Below are 11,997 nucleotides of genomic sequence, written 5' to 3' on the forward strand. Positions count from 1 at the left end.
TAACTAATAAAAAAATGAAAAGTGGGGCGTGCAAAATTATTCGGCCCCTTTACTTTCAGTGCAGCAAACTCACTCCAGAAGTTCAGCGAGGATCTTTGAATGATCCAATGTTGTCCTAAATGACTGATGGTGATAAATAGAATCCACCTGTGTGTAATCAAGTCTCTGTATAAATGCACCTGCTCTGTGATAGTCTCAAGGTTCTGTTGAAAGCGCAGAGAGAATCAAGAAGACCAAGGAACACACCAGGCAGGTCCGTAATACTGTTGTGGAGAAGTTTAAAGCCGGATTTGGATACAAAAAGATTTCCCAAGCTTCAAACATCCCAAGGAGCACTGTGCAAGCGATCATCTTGAAATGGAAGGAGTATCAGACCACTGCAAATCTACCAAGACCTGGCCGTCCCTCTAAACTTTCAGCTCAGACAAGGAGAAGACTGATCAGAGATGCAGCCAAGAGGCCCATGATCACTCTGGATGAACTGCAGAGAACTACAGCTGAGGTGGGAGAGTCTGTCCATAGGACAACAATCAGTCTTACACTGCACAAATCTGGCCTTTATGGAAGAGTGGCAAGAAGAAAGCCATTTCTCAAAGATATCCATAAAAAGTCTCGTCTAAAGTTTGCCACAAGCCACCTGGGAGACACCCCAAACATGTGGAAGAAGGTGCTCTGGTCAGATGAAACCAAAATCGAACTTTTTGGCCACAATGCAAAACGATATGTTTGGTGTAAAAGCAACACAGCTCATCACCCTCAACACACCATCCCCACTGTCAAACATGGTGGTGGCAGCATCATGGTTTGGGCCTGCTTTTCTTCAGCAGGGACAGGGAAGATGGTTAAAATTGAGGGGAAGATGGATGAAGCCAAATACAGGACCATTCTGGATGAAAACCTGTTGGAGTCTGCAAAAGACCTGAAACTGGGACGGAGATTTATCTTCCAACAAGACAATGATCCCAAACATACAGCAAAATCTACAAAGGAATGGTTCACAAATAAACGTATCCAGGTGTTTGAATGGCCAAGTCAAAGTCCAGACCTGAATCCAATCGAGAATCTGTGGAAAGAGCTGAAAACTGCTGTTCACAAACGCTCTCCATCCAACCTCACTGAGCTCGAGTTGTTTTGCAAGGAAGAATGGGCAAGAATTTCAGTCTCTCGATGTGCAAAACTGATAGAGACATACCCCAAGCGACTTGCAGCTGTAATCGCAGCAAAAGGTGGCTCTACAAAGTATTAACGCAAGGGGGCCGAATAATTTTGCACGCCCCACTTTTCATTTTTTTATTAGTTAAAAAAGTTTCAAAAATCCAATAGATTTCGTTCCACTTCACAATTGTGTCCCACTTGTTGGTGATTCTTCACATAAAATAAAAAATTTATATCTTTATGTTTGAAGCCTGAAATGTGGCAAAAGGTTGAAAAGTTCAAGGGGGCCGAATACTTTCGCAAGGCACTGTAGGTGAGATAAAAGCATCTGGGTATATATGGGTATATATATATACCTTGCATGTCGAACACTATTTACACTTATATGGTATGATATTCTGGACACTACACTCAAAGCTACTCTCCTCCATCACCAACAACACCAGTTCACATCAGCTATCATTGGGGAGGCAAACAGTGTGATGAAGTCATTTCTGAGATGGGGGTTATTAAGAGGCCATGATTGGTAAAGGCCAGGGGAATATTTTGGCCAGGACATAGGGGTAACACCCCTACTCTTTTTAACAAATGCCCTGGGGTTTTTAAGGTGCATGCAGAGTCAGTCCCTGTCAGAAACCTAAACGATTGCAGATGTTGTCAGTTTAGTTAATCCATTTTAAATAATAACGTTTAAGTGTGGTCAACTATTTCAGACCTAGGGACCCAACACCTTTGTTTGCAACTGTAAATACTGTACACGCAGAGAACCTGAGTGTGGGAGTCATAACGCTTCCAAAGAGAGACAGAGGAGACTAAACACACACCCCTCCGTGGACACAAAAGCAGGCAGAAAGACGACATCACCGCCTCTGACCTTCATGACCTGGAAGAACTCATCGGGGGTGCGGAGCACGCGGACCCGGTGCCCCGGGACGCGGAACGCCGGGACGTGGTCGGCGATCCACCGGAAACGGTGATGTAGCCCCTCGGTGCCGGCGGTGACCTGCGATCGCGGCTGGGACGTCGTCGAGAGGGGGTCCGCCTCGGCCAGCAGCGGGGCCGGCAGCAGGACCGAGGACCTGCGCCGCAGACAGGAAAGCGGGGGTCACCGCAACCATACAGGACATCGTTGTAAAACACCACCGGCTGGACCCGCGATGTGAGCTCGGAGCAGCCTCCGCCATCCTGCAACTAAAAATTGCAGATTTTCCAGTGCTTCTTGCTTGATTTTTTTTCAGGATCTCTGCTCCGGATCAATGAGAAAAATACTCATGACTGGATCCTGACCTCAGTTATGCAACAAAGACGACATTATTTTTATTTACATGTTTTAGGGGAAAGGGAGATCTGAGACACTGCAATATGCTGAATTAATTTTTAATGCGTACACAAGGCAACCTGATCCCGAAGGTTTTTGCATGTTCTCCCTGCTGCAGCGAAGACTTCCACTTCGTAATGCCATTACTAGACTTTCAATGATTAAATACTCACAGACATTTGTAGGAGAATTTTGTTACAGAAAAGTAATTTCCAAAAGGTACAGCTATGAACTTCACTAAAATATAACAGGTCTACTGCGATACATTTTTTAATACTTTCAACTCAGATTCCTTTACAGTAAGTTTTTTTTTAAAAAGCCAACATTCCAAATAATCTTATTTTAGGTTTCAGATGATACATTTCTAAGATATGACAGTAAATGAGCGCTTTGTTCACATTTACTGTAAGTCCCATTATGTGAAACCTGAATTTACACTCCGCCCCTCAGCGTGGAAGCAGTGGTATTGCAATGAAAACCAGAAGAAGGGTCAAGAATGTAAGGTTTTCATGGACGATGAACGTAATTGCAGAAACAAAACGGTTCAAAGCATGTATCCACGCATCTCTCATGTTGTGTATTAATGTGGCTCCAGGCACATGTTTTTCATTTCTCAATTTGTCTGGAAGCGCAATCGATGTTAACAAGCTGTGCAAACAGAGAAGCCATGGGGGAATGTGGGAGGAACTGGGCGTGTGGCACACCAAGGCTGGGCAGGAGCTGAATGGCCCTGGCGCAGCTCGCAGACAATGCAAGCAAGATCAACACGCACAGCTGAAAACATTTATCCTGGCTGAAACAACAAGCTAGAAAGACACACAATACGCAAAGTCACTGCAGTTTACCCTCTGAATCTTAACTATGCACTTAGAACAGAGAGCAGGAGGCACTTTTTTTTATTTATTTTACACAAAGGGTGACGGTGGGTCAGAAACAAGCTGCCAAAGCACGGAGCTGAAGCCAATTCACTGACAGCCTTCAGGAAATAAGTGCACGAGACCCTTGGATCAATAAGCTGCCTGCAATCAAAGGAGTGCAGTCAGGCAGCCATTTGGCCCTTCTGGCCTGTTCGGTATTCAGTAGCTAATTGATCCGAAGTTCTCATCCCTGCCACTTCTTGAAAGGAGCCGGGGCATCAGCTTCACACAACAGCAGCTCGGATCGTGCAATGGATCTAATCATCAACAGTCTTATCAGGTGCCGATGTTCCCCAAATGAAGTAAGACGGGTAATAATTAATAATAATAATTAATAGTTGCTTACACTTATATAGTGCTTTTCTGGACACACCAGCAGCCATATCACTCTGCAACTCACAACTGGCAACCCACTGAAGCTAAGCAGGTGTGAGCCTGGTCAGTACCTGGATGGGAGACCTTCTAGGAAAAACTAAGGCTGCTGCTGGAAGAGGTGTTAGTGGGGCCAGCAGGGGGCGCTCACCCTGTGGTCTGTGTGGGTCCTAACGCCCCAGTATAGTGATGGGGACACTAAACTGTAAACAAGTGCCATCCTTCGTCATTAAAAATCCCAGGGCGTTTCTCGAAAAGAGTAGGGGCGTCCTGGCCAAATTTCCCATTGGCCCTTACCAATCATGGCCTCCTAATAATCCCCATCTATGAATTGGCTACATTACTCTGCTCTCCTCCCCACTGATATCTGATGTGTGGTGAGCGTTCTGGCGCACTATGGCTGCCGTCGCATCATCCAGGTGGATGCTGCACATTGGTGGTGGTGGAGGGGAGTCCCCATTACCTGTAAAGCGCTTTGAGTGGAGTGTCCAGAAAAGCGCTATATAAGTGTAAGCAATTATTATTATTATTATTATTACTTAACTCAAAGCACTTTACAGGTAATGGGGACTCTGCTCCACCACCACCAATATACAACACCACCTGGATGATGCGACGGCAGCCATTGTACGCCAGAACGCTCAACACACACCTGCTCTCAGTGGGGAGGAGAGCAGAGTAATGAAGCCAATTCATAGAGGGGGATTATTAGGAGGCCATGATTGGTAAAGGCCAATGGGAAATTACTCAAACAGTATTGACGGTAACTATACGTTCGCCTGATCCGGGGGACACGTCTGCTCGCCCACGTTTGACGAGCTGCACCGAGACTTTCTTCATTATTAGGATGTTTCTCCTATTCAAAAAATCGTTCTCGCGTATCGAACAACTGTGACAACAGAAACAAAGGACAGCCCTGCACTCTCCATCCTTCAACAGAGTGAAGGACCGTATTGGACAAGACGGGTTCAAGTGACCAATCCTCTTTAGTCTTGGACAGACCAAACTACGGGGAGAGGGGGGGACTTGATATAAGCATCTAAAATCCCCCAAATATTAAAGGTTATATCAGGAACAAAGGTAAAAAAAAAAAAAGACCCAAAGAGATATTCTAGTCTGAATCTAGATCTGGTACCACAAAGTCCTTCTTTACATTGAGGGGTGTAGCCATGTTGCTCAGCAATGCTGTAGAAGCTGATTTTCTGTAACACCTAGAAAAATGGGATAAATTCCTTGGCTCTGAAACCTACTTGATCCATGACCTCCATTCATCTGTAACCTTCCTTATGTTCTTACTTCACTGCAGTCTACCCCAATTGTTCTTCGACCTTATTCCTCCCTTTTGAGTTCAAAACATTTTCCCAAGGGCATCAGCGGAAAGCCATTCTCTGACATTTGTGATTTAAAGGCTTTGGCTTGATGGCGAGCAGATCCAGCCGAACATATTCTGGAGAACTGGCCTTTCAGTTAAGCAAATACATGGAGGAAGGACGCAGAAACAACTAAACATGCTGAGAAAAGTCACTGGAAAGTCCAAAGATTATTAATTGGCAAAGTGTAGTCTTTGTTTAATCACACCATTATAAGAGAAGTGCTTTAGAGGTCTGTGAATCAAAACCAAACATCTGCTCTTCTGGGAAACTGGTAGTGATGAAATTCCAACACAGTTCTATTCAATGGCTTAGTAATAAGATCCCTCTTGTCAACAGTACTATTACACCTCACTTTGATTTCTTTAGAAATAGAAGAGAGGCTAAATAAGAGTTTTAAGAATTTTCTAGGGTGCCTTGCTCGTGACAATTGGGTCATTCAGGACAGGAAATCAAACCCTGCTAAATTTGCTAATAAAACTAATCTGCTGGCTTCCAAAAAGTATAGGATACTTTGGAATACATATGGAATAGGTCCTGCGTGTCCCAAGATCAGGCAGGGAGAATCCTGGCTTTTCCTTGCACACAAACTTCTAGAATGATCAATTAACATTTTTCCACTATTTCAACAGGTTTATGGAAGTTAATTTATTCTCACTTTTGTTTCAACCAAAACCTGATTGAAAAAGCAATATCTGTAAAATATATTGAGCTTCCGAGAAGGCGTTTTTGTATTATCCTGTTTAGAAAATAAAACAGATTAGGAATCTGACATGAACTAAGGCAGATCCATACACCACAATGCAGTAAAGGGGGGTAAACTGAGTCTCAGACTTTTAAGAAATATTTTTTTCCATCCTGGCATTTCATTTTTTAAGCATTATGCTCCTCGATTCACTGGTGATAAAGCTGGAATTATTTTTTTGCACAACAAAGGAATTACTGGAACCTCTTACAAACCTTTACTCTGACTCACTAACAGTGAAATGCGTGAAACACTCGCTTAACCAAAGAATAAAACACTTTGTCAATAATTAGCTTGCAACTCATTATTACTACCCTGAAAAAAAGGCTACAAAAGGGAAAAAACAACAGGTGTTATTTATTAAATTATTAGTGCATCTTTTACTACTAGTTCCAGTTATTAAGACAATGTGACTGGACATACAAAAAAAAACATTCTAGGAATTCAGTAAATTCCAAAAAATCTTCAGTTGCTGCAGTCTAACAGGATCAGACATACATAAGCACTTGGCAATGAAGTTCAGTATTCAAATAACAGCTTTACAAATATTACATTAAATGCAGGTTAGGCAGCTTCTCTAAACTGTAATCCCCACATCCCCTGTGCTACATGTGGGTGACAAATCAAGAACATTTTTGACTTATCACCCATGACTTCACATCCATCATTTAAATTCTGATGAAAAAAGAAATGCAAGAGATAAAAGCTCACAAGGTCTAGCTCATAAGCCTTGCTGTTTTTTAGGCTTAGCTTAAATTCCAATGCATCTGACAAATGCAGTGAGTCCATTGAAACCGATTCACACATTGCCCAACAGGCCCAATGATTAACTGAGCAAACACAGAGGGTGAGACCTACTAGCATGAGGACCAACACTACACACCTTGAAATCAGCACATGAGCAGGGGGGGGTTGTAAAAGGCACAGCAGTACATTGCCTGCTAAACTGATATAGCCATAAAGATCAAATCAGCAGTTAAAAAACTGTCAATAGGAAAGACAATTTGTTTTCTTCAAAGCTTGTATGCAATAGGCAGGCAATGTCTCGTGTGCACCAGCAATGGCATTACATTTGTGCTTATGGACATCAAAATAATTTCGAATCTAAACTACTGAATACCAAAAGAGAGCAGTAGGAAATGTTTTGACATGTCACTTCAACACTGCATAAAACATTCACATATATGTGATGGCATGCTGACTTCTGTGTTTGCATTCTTCAAGTTTCACTGATAGACTGTATTTAGGGGTAATCTGCACTTGACAAAGACTTTTCCACAGTTTCATTAAACAGTTTTCAGTAAAGTACATGTAGAGTTCACTGGAAAGATCACAGGGAGAGAAAAAACTTCTGCATGTGACGCAACATCAGAGTGCAGGGCGTGTCTACAATAATGTAACAAAGCATATTCATTGTTGGCAGCTGGCATTTAGCCTGGCAATCCATAGAAAGCGATATGTTTTTGGAACCTGGTCATGGACATGGAGGTGAACCTTCCTGTTTCCCATCCCACCCAACTCATCGAGTTCTTCCAGAGCTCGTTCTTTTCTGCCCAGAAGGGATTGCGCAGAACATCTGTACAGTACGTACATGACACAACGGTTTTCAGGAAACTAAAAGAATTCAGCTGTACTGAACAGCAAGATTTCCCACATCTGACTCATCCTGTGAACCTGGCTTCTGTGAGGCACTGACTGAGCAACTACAAACCACACAAACCCTTTTATTTTGGATACCACTGCCACCACTACCTCCCTCCCGATGTTTTTATTCCCTTAGTACTTTGTACTCGGTGCCCTTCTGTGTAGCCCACAATGGGAAAAGCCTGCATCCGTGCAAACCTGCCATTAATAAAAGTGCAGGTCCTTGCATTCCTTGGTCAGTGTTCTGTAGTAATGGTTTCCGAATAAAAACGGGACGGAGGCAGGTAATCCCGTTTAAAACTGCAGCCTCTGTAACTGCTGTGGAATGCATTAAGGATTTTTTTCCTCTCCTTTTTACCATTGAAAATGACTTAGCAAGGCTGAGTCAGCAGCACACAGCTTTAAGATCAGTTAATTAAAGCACATATGCCGCCCATCCAGGGGGAAGGCCACATGCTTAATGGAAAAGGCTTTTTCCCAGAGACCTTCCATTGCTTTCAATGTTGGCACGTTTTCGAGATCTCCGCTCCTGACTTGTTTCTCAATGATCTACTGGGCTGCCAGGGACAGAAGTGACAGCTTACAAGAACAGAGCCATCACTGGCGCACAGCAATACAAATGCATGTTTTGAACAGATGGATCAAAATGACGTGTCCCGCCTTGTGAAAGTATCACACTGGGACTACATGTTTGGTATGAAAATGCCTCATTTCAGAAAGCACTCCTAACAAACTACTACCCTCAGCCTCAGCTGTCACTGCCTAGCTTTCCAATCTTGAGAATCAAAAATAAGCCACATATTCAAATGTTTTACTTTAATAGAAAAGATATACAATTCCCGTACAAAATTCTTACTGTGGAAGCATTACCACTGCCCAACTGAGTAGGCAAACAAAGGGTTAAACTCTGATTTAAAATATAGACTTGCACCCCTTCCCTGTAACCAATTTATTCTATAGAGCAGGAGGGTCCAATCAACGTCTGGGAGGGCTGGTGTGTCAGCACGCTTTGTTCCAAGCCAGTTCTTATCCATCTACATCAGCTCATTATTAGCTTAACTAGATCAATTTAACAACTCCTTCCAGCTCATCAGGTGCTGGTGCTTTAATGAGACCTAGAAGAACTGCTGACACACCGCCCTTCCTGGAACAAGACTGGGCACCCCTGCTGCAAGGGGTCATAGCAAGAGGGAGCGGACACAAGACAGGACAAAGGCCAGTCCTCCTCACAGCAGAGACACAACTTTCACTCTCATAGGCAACAAGGGCGAGGGGGTAATGTAGATGCCAACTGACCAGAAAGCATGTCTTTTTGATTGAGGAGAGGAAACTGAATACATGCAAACTCCAAACAGAAGACACCATAGGCCAGAACAGAACCCAGGATTCTAGAGTTGTCATGAGGCCTCGTTATCAACTCTTGCACCCAGCTTCAAATACAGACATTGCACAAAAAAAACCCATTAAAATAGCTGCACGTATAATAAAATTAAAACTTCCAAGTGCTCAGAAGTGCAAATATTGTGGCTAAACTGTTCAAATCTATCTCATCCAGTAATCTTGTATATCTGCTGGTGCCTCGCTGCACCTCCTGCTGAGAAAGATCACACATGCAAAGAAATTGAAACTGAAGTCACTAGACAAGATTCTATACAAGAAACCGAGACTACAGTTTCATTTAATTCATTTATTAACAAACGTCATCTTGCAGTCTGATCTGAGTAACACTGAATGCAAAAGTCTTTCATTTAAAATGTCTTTTGCAGAGTGCTAAAATAGAGGTCTGTTTTTTTATAGGAAATAAACATTCCACGTTAATTGAAACATTGTTTTGATTATGTTGGTCACACTAAATACAAAAGAAAAATAGAAAAGAAAAATCAGGACTTGCTAACAGTGCTTAAAAGGTCTAAGCCACGAGATTTTATCATCTCAGAATAAATCCTGGAAAAGCTTGAAAATCTGCCAAAAAAAATGTGTATCATTCTGAAGGCTCCTGGAAGTTGCCCAAGCAGCTTGAGCGACGCTGCATTTATGTGCTGGACACATTTTTTATGCCAAAAATGTTACAGCCCTGTTTTTCAGGGTCTACAGGAAAGTTCACTCTTCTGGTAATTTGTACTTAAATCTTCATCTGATCACTCCCCACAATGCGTAGGAAGTTGAGCACGACCCAGACTGAGTTTTAGTGACTTCAAAAAGAGCTCACCTGGGACTAGGCTGACTCTAGCACAGTTGTTTCAGTCTTCCTCCTGTCAGATTCAAGTGTACAGAGACCACAGAGCACCAGAAGCCAGAGACATTTATTTTGGACATTTGTATGTCAAATGATCTATTTCTGCTGGAGGATATTTACACTTGTCCTCAGGGATATTAAACCAACTTGGCAATCCTGTGAACTACACTCCATTATTTCTATTTTTTTAAGACTGCAGCCTTCTGTTGCTCTGCACTCGTTGGCAATATACCAGGAACAAGAAATGCAGATTATTCCTCAAACAAAGCTCAGAAAGAAGATAGCTGCAGAACAAATTCAGGGAATGTCTTACTCATATCAGGAGGAAACAAGAAATTGTTATTACAGGAAATACACGCATGAGGCGTCACAAGGGCTGTAGGAGGGATCGGTATCATGGCACAATATTGTAACAGACAGCTATTAAGAACGCTACTTTGTTATTGAGTGCTACCGCTTCAATAAAGCTTTGTTAATAAAGGCTCGTTTATTCTATATGATGCTACTTCATTATTGTTTTTTAAAACCTCCTGAAACACATTAACGTTAGAAAACAAACCCGTGCAGTTTTCGATTATCTTGTGTTTATTTGTATTGTTTTAGAACGCTGTTTGCTATATATTGGAAAGTAAATGGTATGCGACTATAATAGCTGAGTAGTTGGTCGTTACAAAGTCATATGGAGCTTAAAGTGCTGAGTTCCTCCAACACAATCTACAAGAGGTCCGGTAAGCGAATATCAACCATTAGGAAAAATACAAATAAACACGGAAGGGTTCCCCTCTCATTTTTACTTTGATATAACGACCGATGCCCTCCGAAGTTTTAAGGCAAAAACTCCAACTCTAACCCAAGACATCCTTCATCGTGACAGGGCTAACGGTCAGCCTCTTCAAATAACAACACTCAAACCCGTCCATTAAGTTGGAGCTCTCAATCACTTGTGACAATAAGCAAAATTGCTACTGCTTGTTAATTATGCACGTAAATAATGGGTTTTAAATGGGCTGCCTAAAATAAAGTTTACTCCCCTTTATATCATCCAATAGCTCGGGGCGCGCACTCTTTAAGACTCCTTGTACGTCAAGGATCAACACTGCCTTACCCACGCTACCTGGCGTCCCAGCAAAACTGAGAAAGCTCCCGGCCTGGTACCGAACTCCAGAAAGGTTGCTCTTACCCTTGTCTCCGGTCCCGAGTCCGAAAGAACCCATCGGACATGCGGGTAATAACGCCGGACACAGCCGGCGCGTACACGGAACACACAAGCCTTCTCCAGGACATGGGTGCCGCCATACCTAGCTCTGGATTTTGAACCGACAAAACTTTATTGTCACAGAGGTGCACGGAGGAGCACACACAGCGTCTGCGGGCTGGGGACTGTGTTCTGGCTCTGCTACAGTGGGGCGCCTTAACCACGTTCATCCCAACTTGCAAGATGTTTCCTGTACATGATTTAAAAAAATAAAACAGCTTGTAGTGCACTGGGTTTGCGTGCAAAACCAAAAGGTTATTCGACGGAATGGCTTTTTTTTTCGCGTTTAAAGAAAAACAAGGGTCTCATTACTGTGAATCTCCACTGGACGGCTGTGTGGGGGATAAATTCACCTGCGGTTATGCTTAAAATATTTCTGAATTAATGATTAGCAGTCGTTACAGCTAACCATCGTCCTCTGCAGTCTGAATCTGTGTTGAAACAGTCCGAAAAGGTATATTCTAGGTTCAGTCCTCGCACTGAATAGGTATAACTAGTGAAAGTACTGTGTGTTGTGTGCACCAACTGGGTCTGGGTCGGCGGTTCTGCTTTCTGACGGGTCTCAGGAAGCACGGGAGAGCTTGGCGCTCTAACGGGAAACACGAGGGGATGTGGTTTAATTACCCCGACGTTAGATGAACACCTGTGCTCGCCTGAAATGAACATTTTGCCGCCAGCTGCAAAAAACACTAAAGAGCGAAAGCAAAAGCTCTTCAAAATTTGATGCCCCCACCTCCCCAGTTCCAAGCATATGCAATGCAGCTTTCACGATACAGGGACTTTTGAAAATATTATCCATTTTCGTTTCCAGTCATTCTGCTCTTAAGAAATGGAACAAATGAACACAAAACTGAAAAAAAACGACGTAGTGATTAATGTCGAATGGAACATTAAATCTGCCTGGAAGTCGGCTAATTCCTGACCCCCTAAATCATAAATCACGCTGAAGGGAGTTTGGGGGGGTCCACCTGATTTCCCGAGCTAC

General features: G+C 42.9%; 1 protein-coding gene across 5 annotated transcripts in view; it reads right to left on the minus strand.

The window, feature by feature from the left end:
• pgs1 (phosphatidylglycerophosphate synthase 1) overlaps positions 1–11,090 on the minus strand; it is a 41,185-nt gene extending 30,095 nt beyond the window's left edge. For 4 of the 5 annotated variants that reach the window (XM_088599835.1, XM_088599833.1, XM_088599834.1 and 1 more), the window contains exons 1-2: positions 10,938–11,090; positions 2,030–2,234 (exon numbers count right to left, since the gene is read on the minus strand). In XM_088599835.1, coding sequence (XP_088455961.1) covers positions 2,030–2,234; positions 10,938–11,053 — 321 coding nt within the window. In that variant the 5' untranslated portion in view covers positions 11,054–11,090. Of the gene's footprint in view, positions 1–2,029; positions 2,235–9,730; positions 10,014–10,937 lie in introns of those variants that run through there. The other variant, XM_088599837.1, reaches the window with a different exon arrangement.
• Between the last annotated feature and the right edge of the window lie 907 nt (positions 11,091–11,997).

The sequence above is a fragment of the Lepisosteus platostomus genome, chromosome 11 (assembly GCF_059453375.1).
Source record: "Lepisosteus platostomus isolate fLepPlt1 chromosome 11, fLepPlt1.hap1, whole genome shotgun sequence".
Lineage (NCBI taxonomy): Eukaryota > Metazoa > Chordata > Actinopteri > Semionotiformes > Lepisosteidae > Lepisosteus > Lepisosteus platostomus.